Consider the following 18,702-nt stretch of genomic DNA (forward strand, 5'->3'; position numbering starts at 1 on the left):
ATCAACAGGGCTATAAATGGAAACATACAGACACGGAGACTGGGGCCACCTACGTAAATGACAAAGGGACGTGACTTTGTTAGGATTAAGCAAAATGACTTGCTTTATCATAAACATGTAATGTTCAAGTGAGGTACTGGCTAGTTTTGCCTGGAAAAAAAAAAGGACAGAAAAAAGTGCTGCCTGAAGGCATATGCTGTGACTGTGATTTACGTTTTTTCGGACAGCTCTAAACTTCCATCTTCCATTTCCTTAGACCTCTTGTAGTTGCCAATGGGCTGTGCTACATATACACACATATGAAAGAATGCAAGTCTTTGAAACAAGCTGCAAGATGCCTTGCTTCAAGTGACCACCTCAATACCAAGGCCCTAACTGTATGGCACTCCAGACCGGTTATGGGATATACGCTATGGCAAAAGCATTCCAACCAGCAGCCACATAGATACATGTCTAAGCTTCTCATATACATTGTGTCATGACACGTGTCGTAAATGTATGCAAGGAAGGACTGCCCCTGTCTGCGGTCAACTGCAAGAACGTATTGCAAGAGTAGACCATTCCCGCTCTGCAGGTAGCAGCTGTGGTTATTTACCGCCACTGGTGTCTCGCCTTCACCAGCTGCTCTTAGTTACTGCAGAATCTGGCGGCACTGATCCCCTTCAGTTCGGACTGGTAATAATTGCTGACTGCAGTCACCACTTGTAGTACGACAAAAAAAAAGGTGCTCCCTCGGATTTGCCATTGTTAAAAAGGTTTTATGATGAAACGGCCACCTCGGCAACACTTCGAGAGGCTTTTCAGCATCCTAGCAGAACAAACAGGAAAACCCATACTGGGTGACAAAACGTCTGTCACCTATGTCCTAAAGTCTGGGCAAAGTTGGAGGCGCCAGGTATGTAGAACCTATAAACAACATCAAACCATATTGCGACCTACGCAAACAGGAGCAGCATATGATAGGCATACGCAGCTTTGCCCCAATTTTGGCGTGAATATAAGTGCACTCAGGGTTAGCAGCAAGCATGAGCAGCACATTGTTGGTAGTAGCACGAGGAAGAACGTGATTTCAGTGGTGAGACAATATAACAGGTCAAGCAAGCAACTCACCATGGGCTGTTGGGTGCTTGTGCCCTTGTGTTGCAGTCATGCTGCCTTCTGGCGTCTCAGTTCCAGTAGTCTGATCCGGCCACGAAATCGTTGCTGGACTGTGCTCGGAGAGGGGACGTCTAATCCGTCTCTTCACCCATGGTCTGCCTGTATAAGGCATTGACACGACATCTGAAGCAGTACCTCTGAAGCAGTACCATCTGAAGCAGCAGCATGAATTAACTATGAATCTATGAATGGATGGTTTGGTTTCCTTGTGTTGTTGGAACTGTATACATGCCTCGTTCCAAACAATAAACACCAGTTGAAAGTCAGCGCTCGTGTGTGTCGTGTCTCCCTTCGTGTCCGTGTCTTAGTGAGCGCTGTTCTGGTTATAATGAGTTACCAACTCGCCCAAGGATCTGTTTTAACCCAGTATGGGTAGCTGTCCACCATCTAGTCATTGCAATATGCTGAGCTAAGGTCGGCGTAACGATGTTTTTCCACAACTGCCGCAATTATCCCTGCACTATGGTGTTGAGCTGCATATTGCTATGATTAGCATGACATTGGTCTAGTAGGAGCTAAGTGTCATGCTCTCTCTTTCTCTCGCACACACGCGCGCACACACACTTAAAAATTAAAGAGACCAAATCAAATTATTTTTAATCATGATGGTAGCAGGCTGTGACTGCCGTTTAGCCCAATTACGAAACATGTCACCTTCATCCAAGCAACAAGCATCAGATTGCGATGCTTCGCAGTTACTGCCCATGAATAAAAGTTCATGCTGTCACCTAGTTACTTGTGATGGCATGATAACAGTCCTTTGACAGCTTGATATAATGCAGCCATATTGTTCCAACACACATTGAAAGCCTGCACTGTGTCCCTGCCATCCAGTGTTCTCACCCAAATTTTACAGTACGAGCTGCAAAGTGAAGCCATGCATCAGGTCATTCACAATGTACGCATGGTTCTGCAACCTGCACAAGAAATCAGAAATACTTACGCTCTGATTCAAATACAGCCTCTGGATGCGGTGACAGGCCAGACTCGGCCAGTTGAGGCAGCAGCGCCGTTGTGGTTGGCTGCACTGGCTCAGATGAAGCTGCAAGTGCCACGGACTCGAGGACAGAGGCCGGAGCAAGCTCGGGGGAAGCCGGCAGAGCCGTCACTGGCCCCTCCTGACCAAGATTTTGCTGCTTCAGTTCACAGCGAGCGGCAGATTCTGCCACCTGACTTAGCATAAAAAGGTCTGGTGGCCAAGCTGTCTGTGGTGGTTCTGACCGAGCAGGCACGTCCAGTCCTGTCTCCTGCACAGAGATAGCCCCAAGCGCCATCGGTCCTGCAACGTGCTCCAACATCCCTGCAATATCCTGTGGTAGTTTGGAGGAAGCTGAAGTCATCGTAAGTTCCTCCACAGCTTCCATTACAGGGGCCTGCAACTCCATCTTGGAGACAGCAGCAGACTTCAGCTCTTCTGACAGAGATGCCTGCGTGCTAGCTACCAATACATGTCTGGATTCAGATGCTTCTGAAAGAGGTGACACCTCCGGCAAAAGGCCTGGGTTCAGTGCAGATATAGCTACAGGCGCCATTGCCTCTTCAGCATGCTCCAGCTGCATTGCTGTTTCCTGGGGCAGCTCAAAGGATCCTGAAGTCACCATTAGTTCTCTCGCAGCTTCCATTGCAAGATTCTGCTGCTCCAGTTTGGAGGAAGTAAAAGGCTCCAGCTGCTCCTCGAGATATTCCTGCACACTAGCCCCCGACGGCTGTGTGGGTTGGGGTGGTTCTGAAGTAGGAGTCAGCTCTGGCACAGGCCTTAGGTCTGGTGCAGAGACAGATGCAAGCGCCATTGTGTCGTTGACGTGCTCCAGCATCCCTGCAGTCTCGTGTGGCAGTTTGGAAGAAACTGAAAGTGCCACAAGTTCCTTAACATCTCTCATTGCAAGATCCTGCTGCTCATCCAGAGATTCCTGCATGTGAGCCTCTGACAGTCTTTTGGGTTGGGGTGGTTCTGAAGTTACTTCCAGCACTAGCCCTGGCTCTGGTACAGAGATGGATGCAAATGCCATTTGCTCTTTGCCATGCTCCTGCCCCTCAGCCGCATCCTGTGGCAGTTCGAAGGAAGCCAAAGGCACCACAGGTTCCTCCAGAGTAGCAGGCTCCAGCTGCTCCTCCCGAGATACCTGCACACAAGCCTCCAACAGACGTGTGGGTTGGGATGGTCCTGGAGGAGGAGTAGACTCCGGCACTGGCTCTGGTGAAGAGGTCTCTGGCTCTGGTGGAGAGGCCACTGACTGCAGTGACCAGGGCAGCCATAGGGATATGGAGGGCAGGTCTGGTAAGGTGACCTCAAATTGGTCAACTTTGCTTTCCTCCCCACCATGTGGAGGAGATGGAGGCAAGGGAGTGAGCGACCGGCGATCCCCCATTTCTGCTCTCATGTTGATCAGCATGCTTCTCTCATCAGAGGCACCGTCACCTGCAAGTAAATTAACAAAGCAAAGTGCATTCTCCCATACTAAACACAACGAAATGTAGGGGGAAAACGTGAGTGAAAGTGAACACAGACGAAAATTAGTGACCAACCAACATATGTATGAAAAAAATTCACCATTCTACCTCGTTCATTTCAGACACAGATAATCGTAGAACAAAAAATAAAAAAAATCCTCTCATACTACTTGGCCTGGGAAGAAGCTTTGTTCTTGTTCGATGATATCAAAATAAATTTCCCATGGTACAGCCTTTCTTGGCTTGAATAGTGTGGTTGGATTTTGCTGGAATTTTTTCCCTTTTTTGGTTCTCGTGAAAATCGAGGCAAAAACCTATGGGGAGAAGCGTGGAGGCTAGCGAGAACGGTTTAGTTTAAGTTGAGGACAGCACACCAAACTGAAGAAGAACGATAGGTGTAACGTTAAGCTGGAAGTGGGCAGATTGGGTGAGGGAACAAACGCAGGTTAATGACATCCTAGTCAAAATCAAGAGGAAGAAATGGGCTTGGGCAAGGCATGTAATGTGAAGACAAGATACCCCGATGGCCCTTAAGGTGGGTTCAGACAAGCGGACCGAATCGCGTATGGCCCGCGCGCGTCAGCGCGGTTATTGCGACACGTGACCAAGCATCTGTCAGTCGGTCTGGACGTCGAGCATTCACACGAATCCAGCGTACAATGTGCACGTCCTCTCTCCTGCAGCGTGCTTGCGGAACAAACAGGAAAACCCATACTGAGTGACAACACGTCTGTTACCTATGTCCCACAGTCTGAGCAAAGTTGGAGGCGCCAGGTATGTAGAACCTATAAACAACATCAAACCACATTGCGACCCATGCAAAGAGGAGCATATGGTATGCATACGCAGCTTTGCCCCCATTTTGGCGTGAATATAAGTGCACTCAGGGTTAGCAGCACGCATGAGCAGCACATTTTTGGTAGCAGCATGAGGAAGAACATGATTTCAGTGGTGAGACAATATAACAGGCCAAGCAAGCATCTCACCATGGGCTGTTGGGTGCTTGTGCCCTTGTGGTGCAGTCATACTGCCTTCTGACGTCTCAGTTCCAGTAGCCTGATCCAGCCGCAAAATCTTTGCTGGACTGTGCTTGGAGGGGAGACGTGCACACCGTCTCTTCAGCCTTTGTCCACCTGTATAAGGCATTGACACGACATCTGAAGCAGTACCCAGTATGGGCAGCTGCATTGCCCACCATCCAGTCATTGCAATATGCTGAGCTAAGCTTGGTGTAACGATGTTTTGCCACAACTGCTGCAATTATCCCTGCACTATAGTGTTGAGCTGCATATAAGAAGATCGCTATCATTAGCATGACACTGGTCTAGTAGGAGCTAAGTGTCATGCTCTAGGTTACTTGCCACATCAGTTCTGTAGCACCTTTCAGTGTTTTTGTTTACCCATGATACACAAGGGTTTTAACCGTTACATATGGTGCATTGATGGCTGCGAGACAACAGCTAACTAACTTCATTTACTGGAAGGCGCAGCCTCCAGAACAAACGAAAGCAGAAAAATACCTTACTATTATTTATCTTTTATTGTCTCTTGTCAAGTAGAGTAGTTACTAAGCATTCATTTGAGACAAGAGATAATTTACCAATCTAGAAGACATGCCACCAGTGAGAGCCAAACCAACGACCTATATGTTGTTTGTGCGACCCTACTACTTCATTAGCAGGTTCAGCTCTTTTCTTATACTTCGTTACATCTTCTTCTGTCTGAAATGATCACCCAATTACTTTTCCACATATCACCTTAATCCATGTTTCTCGCGTTTTGCAAGAACTCTTTTCTCTATTCATTCCTTTGTCTCCATGGATTGGCCAGCCCTGCCATCCATACTGGAGCCCGTGAATCACATGGTTTGTTAACCTGTCAATGATGCTGTCACAATTAAGTTGCAGCGGTATACTAACTGTAGATGAAAAAAATAATAAAGTTGAGAAGTGGATTGTTACAGAGTATGGTCCCTGGTCACCGTATGCCATCTAGCTGTCGTGACAGTCAAGGGATCAAGGCTCTACAGAATTCAGTTTAATGCTTATGTAGGCTGTTTTTGATTATCTTAAATTTTAGCACTATGTTCCAATGTCGATCAGCTACTATGTTTCTCCCTCGCATATGAGTTATTCTTCGAACTTTGTGAAAAAAAAATGCTTATATCAACAGGGCTATAAATGGAAACATACAGACACGGAGACTGGGGCCACCTACGTAAATGACAAAGGGACGTGACTTTGTTAGGATTAAGCAAAATGACTTGCTTTATCATAAACATGTAATGTTCAAGTGAGGTACTGGCTAGTTTTGCCTGGAAAAAAAAAAGGACAGAAAAAAGTGCTGCCTGAAGGCATATGCTGTGACTGTGATTTACGTTTTTTCGGACAGCTCTAAACTTCCATCTTCCATTTCCTTAGACCTCTTGTAGTTGCCAATGGGCTGTGCTACATATACACACATATGAAAGAATGCAAGTCTTTGAAACAAGCTGCAAGATGCCTTGCTTCAAGTGACCACCTCAATACCAAGGCCCTAACTGTATGGCACTCCAGACCGGTTATGGGATATACGCTATGGCAAAAGCATTCCAACCAGCAGCCACATAGATACATGTCTAAGCTTCTCATATACATTGTGTCATGACACGTGTCGTAAATGTATGCAAGGAAGGACTGCCGCTGTCTGCGGTCAACTGCAAGAACGTATTGCAAGAGTAGACCATTCCCGCTCTGCAGGTAGCAGCTGTGGTTATTTACCGCCACTGGTGTCTCGCCTTCACCAGCTGCTCTTAGTTACTGCAGAATCTGGCGGCACTGATCCCCTTCAGTTCGGACTGGTAATAATTGCTGACTGCAGTCACCACTTGTAGTACGACAAAAAAAAAAGGTGCTCCCTCGGATTTGCCATTGTTAAAAAGGTTTTATGATGAAACGGCCACCTCGGCAACACTTCGAGAGGCTTTTCAGCATCCTAGCAGAACAAACAGGAAAACCCATACTGGGTGACAAAACGTCTGTCACCTATGTCCTAAAGTCTGGGCAAAGTTGGAGGCGCCAGGTATGTAGAACCTATAAACAACATCAAACCATATTGCGACCTACGCAAACAGGAGCAGCATATGATAGGCATACGCAGCTTTGCCCCAATTTTGGCGTGAATATAAGTGCACTCAGGGTTAGCAGCAAGCATGAGCAGCACATTGTTGGTAGTAGCACGAGGAAGAACGTGATTTCAGTGGTGAGACAATATAACAGGTCAAGCAAGCAACTCACCATGGGCTGTTGGGTGCTTGTGCCCTTGTGTTGCAGTCATGCTGCCTTCTGGCGTCTCAGTTCCAGTAGTCTGATCCGGCCACGAAATCGTTGCTGGACTGTGCTCGGAGAGGGGACGTCTAATCCGTCTCTTCACCCATGGTCTGCCTGTATAAGGCATTGACACGACATCTGAAGCAGTACCTCTGAAGCAGTACCATCTGAAGCAGCAGCATGAATTAACTATGAATCTATGAATGGATGGTTTGGTTTCCTTGTGTTGTTGGAACTGTATACATGCCTCGTTCCAAACAATAAACACCAGTTGAAAGTCAGCGCTCGTGTGTGTCGTGTCTCCCTTCGTGTCCGTGTCTTAGTGAGCGCTGTTCTGGTTATAATGAGTTACCAACTCGCCCAAGGATCTGTTTTAACCCAGTATGGGTAGCTGTCCACCATCTAGTCATTGCAATATGCTGAGCTAAGGTCGGCGTAACGATGTTTTTCCACAACTGCCGCAATTATCCCTGCACTATGGTGTTGAGCTGCATATTGCTATGATTCGCATGACATTGGTCTAGTAGGAGCTAAGTGTCATGCTCTCTCTTTCTCTCGCACGCACGCGCGCACACACACTTAAAAATTAAAGAGACCAAATCAAATTATTTTTAATCATGATGGTAGCAGGCTGTGACTGCCGTTTAGCCCAATTACGAAACATGTCACCTTCATCCAAGCAACAAGCATCAGATTGCGATGCTTCGCAGTTACTGCCCATGAATAAAAGTTCATGCTGTCACCTAGTTACTTGTGATGGCATGATAACAGTCCTTTGACAGCTTGATATAATGCAGCCATATTGTTCCAACACACATTGAAAGCCTGCACTGTGTCCCTGCCATCCAGTGTTCTCACCCAAATTTTACAGTACGAGCTGCAAAGTGAAGCCATGCATCAGGTCATTCACAATGTACGCATGGTTCTGCAACCTGCACAAGAAATCAGAAATACTTACGCTCTGATTCAAATACAGCCTCTGGATGCGGTGACAGGCCAGACTCGGCCAGTTGAGGCAGCAGCGCCGTTGTGGTTGGCTGCACTGGCTCAGATGAAGCTGCAAGTGCCACGGACTCGAGGACAGAGGCCGGAGCAAGCTCGGGGGAAGCCGGCAGAGCCGTCACTGGCTCCTCCTGACCAAGATTTTGCTGCTTCAGTTCACAGCGAGCGGCAGATTCTGCCACCTGACTTAGCATAAAAAGGTCTGGTGGCCAAGCTGTCTGTGGTGGTTCTGACCGAGCAGGCACGTCCAGTCCTGTCTCCTGCACAGAGATAGCCCCAAGCGCCATCGGTCCTGCAACGTGCTCCAACATCCCTGCAATATCCTGTGGTAGTTTGGAGGAAGCTGAAGTCATCGTAAGTTCCTCCACAGCTTCCATTACAGGGGCCTGCAACTCCATCTTGGAGACAGCAGCAGACTTCAGCTCTTCTGACAGAGATGCCTGCGTGCTAGCTACCAATACATGTCTGGATTCAGATGCTTCTGAAAGAGGTGACACCTCCGGCAAAAGGCCTGGGTTCAGTGCAGATATAGCTACAGGCGCCATTGCCTCTTCAGCATGCTCCAGCTGCATTGCTGTTTCCTGGGGCAGCTCAAAGGATCCTGAAGTCACCATTAGTTCTCTCGCAGCTTCCATTGCAAGATTCTGCTGCTCCAGTTTGGAGGAAGTAAAAGGCTCCAGCTGCTCCTCCAGATATTCCTGCACACTAGCCCCCGACGGCTGTGTGGGTTGGGGTGGTTCTGAAGTAGGAGTCAGCTCTGGCACAGGCCTTAGGTCTGGTGCAGAGACAGATGCAAGCGCCATTGTGTCGTTGACGTGCTCCAGCATCCCTGCAGTCTCGTGTGGCAGTTTGGAAGAAACTGAAAGTGCCACAAGTTCCTTAACATCTCTCATTGCAAGATCCTGCTGCTCATCCAGAGATTCCTGCATGTGAGCCTCTGACAGTCTTTTGGGTTGGGGTGGTTCTGAAGTTACTTCCAGCACTAGCCCTGGCTCTGGTACAGAGATGGATGCAAATGCCATTTGCTCTTTGCCATGCTCCTGCCCCTCAGCCGCATCCTGTGGCAGTTCGAAGGAAGCCAAAGGCACCACAGGTTCCTCCAGAGTAGCAGGCTCCAGCTGCTCCTCCCGAGATACCTGCACACAAGCCTCCAACAGACGTGTGGGTTGGGATGGTCCTGGAGGAGGAGTAGACTCCGGCACTGGCTCTGGTGAAGAGGTCTCTGGCTCTGGTGGAGAGGCCACTGACTGCAGTGACCAGGGCAGCCATAGGGATATGGAGGGCAGGTCTGGTAAGGTGACCTCAAATTGGTCAACTTTGCTTTCCTCCCCACCATGTGGAGGAGATGGAGGCAAGGGAGTGAGCGACCGGCGATCCCCCATTGCTGCTCTCATGTTGATCAGCATGCTTCTCTCATCAGAGGCACCGTCACCTGCAAGTAAATTAACAAAGCAAAGTGCATTCTCCCATACTAAACACAACGAAATGTAGGGGGAAAACGTGAGTGAAAGTGAACACAGACGAAAATTAGTGACCAACCAACATATGTATGAAAAAAATTCACCATTCTACCTCGTTCATTTCAGACACAGATAATCGTAGAACAAAAAATAAAAAAAATCCTCTCATACTACTTGGCCTGGGAAGAAGCTTTGTTCTTGTTCGATGATATCAAAATAAATTTCCCATGGTACAGCCTTTCTTGGCTTGAATAGTGTGGTTGGATTTTGCTGGAATTTTTTCCCTTTTTTGGTTCTCGTGAAAATCGAGGCAAAAACCTATGGGGAGAAGCGTGGAGGCTAGCGAGAACGGTTTAGTTTAAGTTGAGGACAGCACACCAAACTGAAGAAGAACGATAGGTGTAACGTTAAGCTGGAAGTGGGCAGATTGGGTGAGGGAACAAACGCAGGTTAATGACATCCTAGTCAAAATCAAGAGGAAGAAATGGGCTTGGGCAAGGCATGTAATGTGAAGACAAGATACCCCGATGGCCCTTAAGGTGGGTTCAGACAAGCGGACTGAATCGCGTATGGCCCGCGCGCGTCAGCGCGGTTATTGCGACACGTGACCAAGCATCTGTCAGTCGGTCTGGACGTCGAGCATTCACACGAATCCAGCGTACAATCTGCACGTCCTCTCTCCTGCAGCGTGCTTGCGGAACAAACAGGAAAACCCATACTGAGTGACAACACGTCTGTTACCTATGTCCCACAGTCTGAGCAAAGTTGGAGGCGCCAGGTATGTAGAACCTATAAACAACATCAAACCACATTGCGACCCATGCAAAGAGGAGCATATGGTATGCATACGCAGCTTTGCCCCCATTTTGGCGTGAATATAAGTGCACTCAGGGTTAGCAGCACGCATGAGCAGCACATTTTTGGTAGCAGCATGAGGAAGAACATGATTTCAGTGGTGAGACAATATAACAGGCCAAGCAAGCATCTCACCATGGGCTGTTGGGTGCTTGTGCCCTTGTGGTGCAGTCATACTGCCTTCTGACGTCTCAGTTCCAGTAGCCTGATCCAGCCGCAAAATCTTTGCTGGACTGTGCTTGGAGGGGAGACGTGCACACCGTCTCTTCAGCCTTTGTCCACCTGTATAAGGCATTGACACGACATCTGAAGCAGTACCCAGTATGGGCAGCTGCATTGCCCACCATCCAGTCATTGCAATATGCTGAGCTAAGCTTGGTGTAACGATGTTTTGTCACAACTGCTGCAATTATCCCTGCACTATAGTGTTGAGCTGCATATAAGAAAATCGCTATCATTAGCATGACACTGGTCTAGTAGGAGCTAAGTGTCATGCTCTAGGTTACTTGCCACATCAGTTCTGTAGCACCTTTCAGTGTTTTTGTTTACCCATGATACACAAGGGTTTTAACCGTTACATATGGTGCATTGATGGCTGCGAGACAACAGCTAACTAACTTCATTTACTGGAAGGCGCAGCCTCCAGAACAAACGAAAGCAGAAAAATACCTTACTATTATTTATCTTTTATTGTCTCTTGTCAAGTAGAGTAGTTACTAAGCATTCATTTGAGACAAGAGATAATTTACCAATCTAGAAGACATGCCACCAGTGAGAGCCAAACCAACGACCTATATGTTGTTTGTGCGACCCTACAACTTCATTAGCAGGTTCAGCTCTTTTCTTATACTTCGTTACATCTTCTTCTGTCTGAAATGATCACCCAATTACTTTTCCACTGTTCCAGCGACAATAAAGAATAAATCACAACAGTAATGTTTCCCTATGCTTTCCTTGGTTTCAAAGACTGTTAGGATCTTTAGTTTTTTGTATGCGTTCTAATACAACCTTAATCTTACCTATTCTCAGCTATACATGTACACAATAAAGGAGCTTAAGCTGATAACTTCCTGTTTTGTCCCCCACCCCTGAAATACAGCTGCCTCGTTCTTGCTTGCTATGGTGTTGACGTACAAATGCGAACGCACCTTGGTCTCTTGGAGCCTCCGAGGCTGCCTGGTTCCATGTCCGCACATATATCAACGCTCTGGAGCAGTTCTGCACACATGCAGAAACCACACGATGAACACATGAAGAACACATTCAATACACCTCTTTTAGAACCAATGCATGCAAGCAAATCTGCTGCAAGCTTTCGGATTCCTCCGCAGAGGCAGAAAGAAGGCCAAGAACACTCTGTGCCAGGTTCTCCCCGACCATAACCAAAGCTCTTCAAATTGTTGAACTGGCCTCCTTCATGCAAGACGGCGACGAACACACACAAGAGGGCCCTGGTGTCACCTCCTAAGCACATCGTCTGCCAACAGTTACAGACTGCCTCATATTGCTTCCAAGAAAATTATACAAAATGCTTTACTCATGGCTGCAGTCAGCTAGCTGCGCTAATCCTCATTCGGTCATGGAGCTGAAAAAAATTTCTGATTACATTTCGAGGCATTGTTCAAGACAGGCTGCTCCTCTTTTAGTTATCTAATACACAACAAAATGCAAAAACTGCCCTAAGACTGGAATAATCACAAAGTGAACAAGGGAAAGGAAAGTCTCAGATTGCTTGCCAATGTTTCGACAAGAGGTCTTGTCTTCGCCTGGGCATCCATCACTGGCATCCAAAGTGATGCAAGTATTTAAAGAAAGTGATTGTACAGTATTTTTAACCTTCACTTGCTGTAAGATATGCTCGAACACTTCCTGTACTCTAACCTAGGTAAAGCACTTCTAGGAAAATATCATTTTTCTCCTGGTCAGCACGGTTTTCCCTCCGGTTTATCATGCACAACACAACTAAATGAACTCGGATGGGAACCCGCACTACGCTAAAAGCTATAGCCCTGGGCATAGATGCATCAAGATCAGGTGAGCAATAACAGGGACTAGTTGGTAGTTCATCGTACACAAAATCACACCAGACTGATCACTAAAATGAGAAGCCACATTTGTGCACCCTTGTGTATTAGTCATCACCCCGGTGCGGTTTTCTGCACAAAGATTTCAGGAGCTCAGAGAACAAATGCTGTGATAACTCGGACTCGTTGCTTCGGTTGAGCAATACGTAGCATATAGTGCCTAGATATGTTTTATTAGAAGCATACCTCCCAAGATAGCAAACTAATTTGCACCAGACATATTTGCAACCAGTTTAAAAACTGATCAACAAGTATATGCACAATCTTCTTTTGCAAAAAAATTGCCACACCTAGTTAGCTTTCATTTTCATAATAATCTCGAGAGGATAAGCAATTGTTTACCCTTGCATAAACAGTACGTTGTTCTGAACAGTGTAACATCAGATCTATAAAGTGCACTTTTATTCCTTGTGTTGTGAGGGCCAGTGTCAGTGCCGCGAGCAGGTGTCAAAGTGGAGCACTGTGGAACAAGCTGATGGGGACGGCAACGCGGTGGCCTGGGGGAAGGGCGCAGGAACTGGACATGCGTGGTGCTTGGTATGAGCGGGGAGGACTGCCGCGGTGGAGACATACACGTGCGTGAACTGCGGCATGCGAAGGACACCGGCATGGGGGAGTGCGCGACGGTATATGACCTTGGTCTAGTAAATAAACTTTGAGGCCTAATAGTGTCAATAAATGACTGAGCAGCAGACCTTCCATCCACCATCATCAGGCCATACGCTAATGACTGTGCTGTATACTGTCCAATCAAATTCCTTGACGATGTGTCTATTTTGCAGTCTAAAGTCAAAAAAGTCTCTCTCTGGTGCAATCTATGGCAGATGACTTTCAGTACTGAAAAATGTTATGTGCAGTTTACAAAAAGAAAGGATGAAAAAAGCCCTCCCTTAGCTCGTGTAAAACAAATAATGTGGTTTGAACTACAGAAACTGTTAAATATATTGAAGTTACATTTACTGAAGTGCTTCACTGGCCTAATCATACTAAATTACAGCAAAAAGCTTATTGTTTTTTACCAAAGTGATTTTTAAGCACACTCAGTCATCCTTGAAAGTAAACATACCTGACTAACATTATGTCTGCCTTAGAATATGAATGTATAACTTGGGATCAACACAAAAGAAACCTCACAGATAAAATGGAACAAGCGCAAAAAAGGAAGCAGTACGCTTTGTCACAGGAAATTATAATTTTGCTGGCAGAGGCTATGCAATGTAAGTAAAGCCCTTCGTTTTTCATGTAAAACACACTTTTACCTGGTTTTTGCACACCGAACTTCTTTCTTAAGAATCAGGTCAAACCCGATTTTTCCCTGAAAGTGGGCCGGCCTTCTAGACCATATTGGTCTTCAGCTCACAAAGCTCAAGACACCACAAGAAAATTTGTGGATATATAAAGCTTATTGCAGAGGGGTGTCTTTGGTCAATCAAGGACCCTGAACCTCTTTTAATTCTTGTTCTTATGAGGTGGACGAATCTGAGGACAAGTTCGAAAAGGACGATGTAGAAACGAGAGGCCAGAACATGGGTGCCGACAAGACGTTGTATATCAATTTCGCTTAGGAAGCACCATCCACGCTGACAACACCCTGACCCAACACCTTCCGCATTTAAAATCGTCGCTATGATGTTTAATGTTTTCACATAATACAAATAATGGCAGGATGTGGTATTGCTCAGACGCGGGAGTCTCTCATGGGAGACTGATAGAGTATGCGATGGAATATTTGTAACAGGGTATAAAAAAATCTTAACTAGTAAATAACTTTTTACTGGAATCTGCAATTTCCATTTTGTTTATGAAATATTGAGCAAAACAAGAAAATTTCGTGTCTAGCAGAAAAACAAATCATTGCCATTATACTGTCTTGTGTACCAAAAAAGCCCAAACTACGTAAAATTTTTTTTCTGAGTAACCCAATTTTCACCCAAATTTGAGCTAGAAAAATATGGTCGGTTTTCTACACCCCCCACATCGGAAATGCAGTTTAGCCGCTGTATGGCACCACTAGAGTAGTTAGTAGCGTAGCAATATCTTAGTAGTTGGATCTTGAACTTAGACCTTCAAGCTTTTTAGACAGGAACTTTAGTGTGTATTGATCCCAAATATGCCATTTTTGCAAAATCGAAATTTTTGCACTTTTTGATCATTTCAAGACCCGCGTCTCACCTTAAGGGGTGAAGCTGGTCATAAAAAAAATTTTAATACCTCAGTCACAACTATGAAACTTTCAGGGAACATGTGGTTTAGCCTCCCTATTCCAAATATATGTCATTTAATTTTGTGTAGAGCAAGTAGTTGTGCACTTATGTAATACGTTATGTAAGTTTTTTGCCGAGAGCTTTGAAGGAATTCTGCTGCAGGGAACTTACCAAAATGCATCCCATTGGTTTCTCTTGACATTGAAGAATGCAATAAAAGTAAAATTATCGTCCTATCTATCATAGAACTGGTTACACGATTTTGAAGTCGCCACTGCAAAAACAAATAAAAATTTTTCTTCCAGCCATGAAGTGGCAACTTCAGAACAATATAACTCAACTTCTATGATAGGCGGCAAGTAATTTTACCCTTATTTTATTCCGGTAAACCAATGACATGTCTTTTAGCAAGTTCTGTGCTGAAAAATTCCTAAAAACTCTCGGCGAAAAGCTTACATAAAATATTACGTAAGTGCTCAAGTGCCTGTTTTGCACAAAATGAAAAGACATCACAGAAATCAGCACGAAAAAAAAAAACACTTTCCCTGAAGATTTCAGAATTGTGAATTCACTAATTTTTTTTCTAACAGCAACTTCCCGTGAACCGCCCACACACATCAATTGTAGCCAAAGAAAATAAAAACCGACAGTGCAGAACAAGTATACAGCAGCAAATATGGACAGCCAACAGTCAGCAAGTACATGCCAATGGGAGCCTAATGGCCAGCTTCATCGCAACCTGACTTGATTCAATATGAACTGTCAAAACGCAAATGACGAAGGTGTGTTTCTGACTTCACCCACCTGTTCCTGGCCCGGTACTTCCTGCCCCCTGACCAGAAGTGGTGCCACTCCTGATGACTGCTCCTGGCCACATGAGGCACATCTCCTGTCCCTCAGCTCCGTAGGGTGATGCAAGTCTGGCCTAAACCACAGCCCGAGCTCGTTTCTAAACAGCTGCATGTTGTCCGAAATCTGCCCCAATTTTTCTACTATTGCCATCAGTGCCGCCAGCACCGACCCCATTTGCTGTGGCTGCAGTGGGCACTCTTGTCCAGTTGTGGCACTTTGCTCCGCCTCCTCCGACGAACTCTCCTCCCTTGATGGCCTTGCCCTGCTAGGTAAGTGCGCTGCCTCAGCTGGCTGTGTCCCCTCTCGCAGCTGCCCTGTGCCGGAGGCCGTCAACGTTGCAGCCGCGGAAGTCCGCACTGTCATGGGGCAAACCACAGGGAGCTCGGCTCCAAGGTCGCGCTGCTCGGCTGGTGACGCAGCTGCTGCTGGGTGCGCTGCAATCAGGAACAGGAAATGTGTCACCTGGGTTATTTCCAAAATCCCCACCGAGAGCAGAAAACCTTAAATTGACTTTTTTTTTTGCAAATAGGCATTCAATAGCTCCTCCCCAAGGTTTCAAACAAAAAGTATTCAAAGAGTGCCCCACTTCAAACGCGCCCTCATAAAGAATGGAAAGCATACACCTAGGAAGACACAACTGATATCTCTGCAAAGTTAAATTTAATCAATCACTAACTAATAACGCAATTTGCAAACTATTACGGATATTTGGATGACATTGATGGGCTAATTATACATGCTGGTAAACATGAGCACGAGACAAAGAGGGTCCAACTCCATATCAGGCTCCATGTATTGAGCAGAGACTTCCTTTTTTTCTTGCAATTTCACGCCCCCATTGAGGTGCAGCTATCCTATTTCATTTCCTCCAATGGCAAAAGGTAGCGGTGGCGGAGAAAACTAGGTAAGGGTTAGCTCAAGAAAAGGAGGTAAAAACAAATTTGGCAAAGGCATAGCATTCTTCAACATTTCCCCTTCATTTGCAGGCTTTAGCACCACGCTTTACTTGTGAGCTTGTTAATTGTTTCACCTGGACAATGCATAAGTGTAATGGCGACGATTCTGACACTGAAACCAACCAAAGTATCAAGTGCATCGATGAGTGTCACGTTGGTTGGCAGTCTTTAAATGCATTTCGCCGCAGACGGACCCAGCAGGAGCAGATCGACAGCAATTTCTTTTCTAAAAACGCACTCAATCAAATGGCCTCTCCACTCTTAGGTAAGAGGTTAGGTATAAGCTACAGAAGCAGCCTGCAGACACCTTGCCTCATACGTTCCTCAGTGATGCAAGGTGAAGCTACCCACCCACACCTTGAATGCCGCCAGCAGCACTGTCGGCAGAAATATCTCCCTACCGATTTCCAAATGCACATGCACACACAGAGGAACAAATCAGTCAGTGGTGCAAGTACACAAAAAACCATAGAGAAGCTAGAAGGACAATTAACAAATCAATACTACTTGCAAACCTATCCTGTAAAAGATTTCACCATTGAGAGATAGAAGTGGCCAAGAAATGAGGCATTTTCATAATTAACACTGACTTTGCTTCGCCTATTCCCTATATCCAAAAAAAAAGAGAGACACCCTGCATTCACCTCCAGTTTTGTTTACACTGTCTGTGCTAATGGCTCACACTTTCCAAGAACACTACTCTTAGCTGAAGTATGTTCCTGTCCTACCCCGGCAAAAGAGAAAAACCTCTTGACAAGCAGGATAAAAAAAAATTGTCTGTGCTTAGCGTAACGTTATACTGTTTAAAGGCAATAAATACCTGCGGCAAAAATTGACACTCTCATGCGCACCTCATGCTCTGTGACATCCTACCTCTGATCTGAAAATGCAAAAGCCTGGTCGTGGTGAGGCACAGGACACACATGCAGAAAAGCTGGCATCGTCATCGGCATTGGCGTCATTATCCGTGAGCGAAAAATACACGAAAAATCCCCAGAGAAGCAACCTAGGAGGCAGGTGGGGCACCTCGGTCACATGGCTTTTGTGATGTCATCAAAACCTGTCTGCCGGATTGTGAGCAAACTGCCCACCATGGCAGGTGGAATTTAAATTTGATTTCGTTTGATGGGGTTTAACATCCCAAAGCAACTCAGGCTATGAGTGATGCCGCAGTGGAGGACTCTGGTAATTTACACCACATGGGGTCCTTTCACGTGCATTGACATCGCACAGCACACGGGGCCTCCAGCATTTCATCTTCACTGAAATGTGACTGCCACGGCCAGAAGATCAACCTGGGTCTCACACGCCCCACTGCTGGCAGCACCTGCCATTGCAGGGCAAGGAGCGGTAGGAGGAGCCCTTATGGTCGACAATGATCAATTCCACATATATGGTGGCACTAAACCATTAACGCTATCACGTCAAACTCTTCAGGTGGAGCTTAAGTTTCCCCTCCAATTTTCCCTTCTCATCTGCACTGCCACTTACGTCAAACAGAATAATTCTTGAGTGGCAGTGGTTGAGTAAGCATGAGTCCACAAAGAATAAAGGTTTGAACATGGTTGAAAATTTGCACGTAATAACTGCATATGCTCAGGACAGAAAACAATGTATATTGCGACACAACATAAAACTACTTGCAGACCTGTGCACTACTACTACGTGGCGTTCAATTGAGTGGAACAGTACGAGCATGAAATCTGAATTTTTATCACGAATCCTTCCTCTTCATGAAGGGTACTTTCCAGCTGATTTTTAATGCCTGCTTCGAGGAGTCTGGCCCTCCATGGGTAGGCTTTTCCATAGCCACCTTTTCTTAAAGAGAAAAATAACTAGAGTTAAAAGGGAAATGACCATTACACCCCGATTTCACTCTGGAGATCAAAAAGCCTGGATACTTTGAAGTTGCTCCTGCGCCAGCAGTGTGTGAATGGCTGAGGTTCTAACACAGAAGCAGACCACAGCAGCAAGACCACAGTTCAAACAGACACTGACAGGCGCAGCCAACTTTTGCAGCAGGCAGTTGTTGCAATTCAAGTAGAGACAATACGAATCCACAATATGGGCAGTGTCAAAGAACTGGAGAATTATGCCCATGCTCTAGACCCTACAGCTGCCACTGCACCTTTCCAGGCTTATGCACAGTCCACAGATGCTTATATTTTATGATTCAGCTAGATGTGGGCATAACTGTTAGTAAACTGTTTTGCAAAGAAAACATGAAGCAGCAGACAATACCTGGATTCTTTTGCCAGGCAACTTTCTCTGTCAGCATCAAAAAAGCCCCTAAGCTAAGCTGGTGATGACAATCAACAGAGTGGGGATCATGGTGGAAACGGCAAAAACGAAGGTCAATGTGGAGGTCGCCC

The 18,702-nt window shown here is 46.0% G+C and overlaps 2 protein-coding genes across 2 annotated transcripts in view; one reads left to right on the plus strand and one right to left on the minus strand.

The window, feature by feature from the left end:
* LOC144111955 (uncharacterized) overlaps nucleotides 1-18,702 on the plus strand; it is a 319,997-nt gene that overhangs the window by 188,078 nt on the left and 113,217 nt on the right. The gene's annotated exons all lie outside the window — the stretch shown is intronic.
* The window catches only part of LOC144111953 (uncharacterized), a 67,460-nt gene continuing 56,864 nt past the window's right edge, over nucleotides 8,107-18,702 (minus strand). Inside the window, exons 19-23 of the mRNA XM_077645048.1 lie at nucleotides 15,327-15,808; nucleotides 11,383-11,452; nucleotides 10,370-10,516; nucleotides 8,229-9,351; nucleotides 8,107-8,179 (exon numbers count right to left, since the gene is read on the minus strand). Of these exons, the coding sequence (XP_077501174.1) occupies nucleotides 8,107-8,179; nucleotides 8,229-9,351; nucleotides 10,370-10,516; nucleotides 11,383-11,452; nucleotides 15,327-15,808 (1,895 nt within the window). The remainder of the gene's footprint in view (nucleotides 8,180-8,228; nucleotides 9,352-10,369; nucleotides 10,517-11,382; nucleotides 11,453-15,326; nucleotides 15,809-18,702) is intronic.

Source organism: Amblyomma americanum, unplaced genomic scaffold (genome assembly GCF_052857255.1).
Source record: "Amblyomma americanum isolate KBUSLIRL-KWMA unplaced genomic scaffold, ASM5285725v1 scaffold_19, whole genome shotgun sequence".
NCBI classification, from domain to species: Eukaryota; Metazoa; Arthropoda; class Arachnida; order Ixodida; family Ixodidae; genus Amblyomma; species Amblyomma americanum.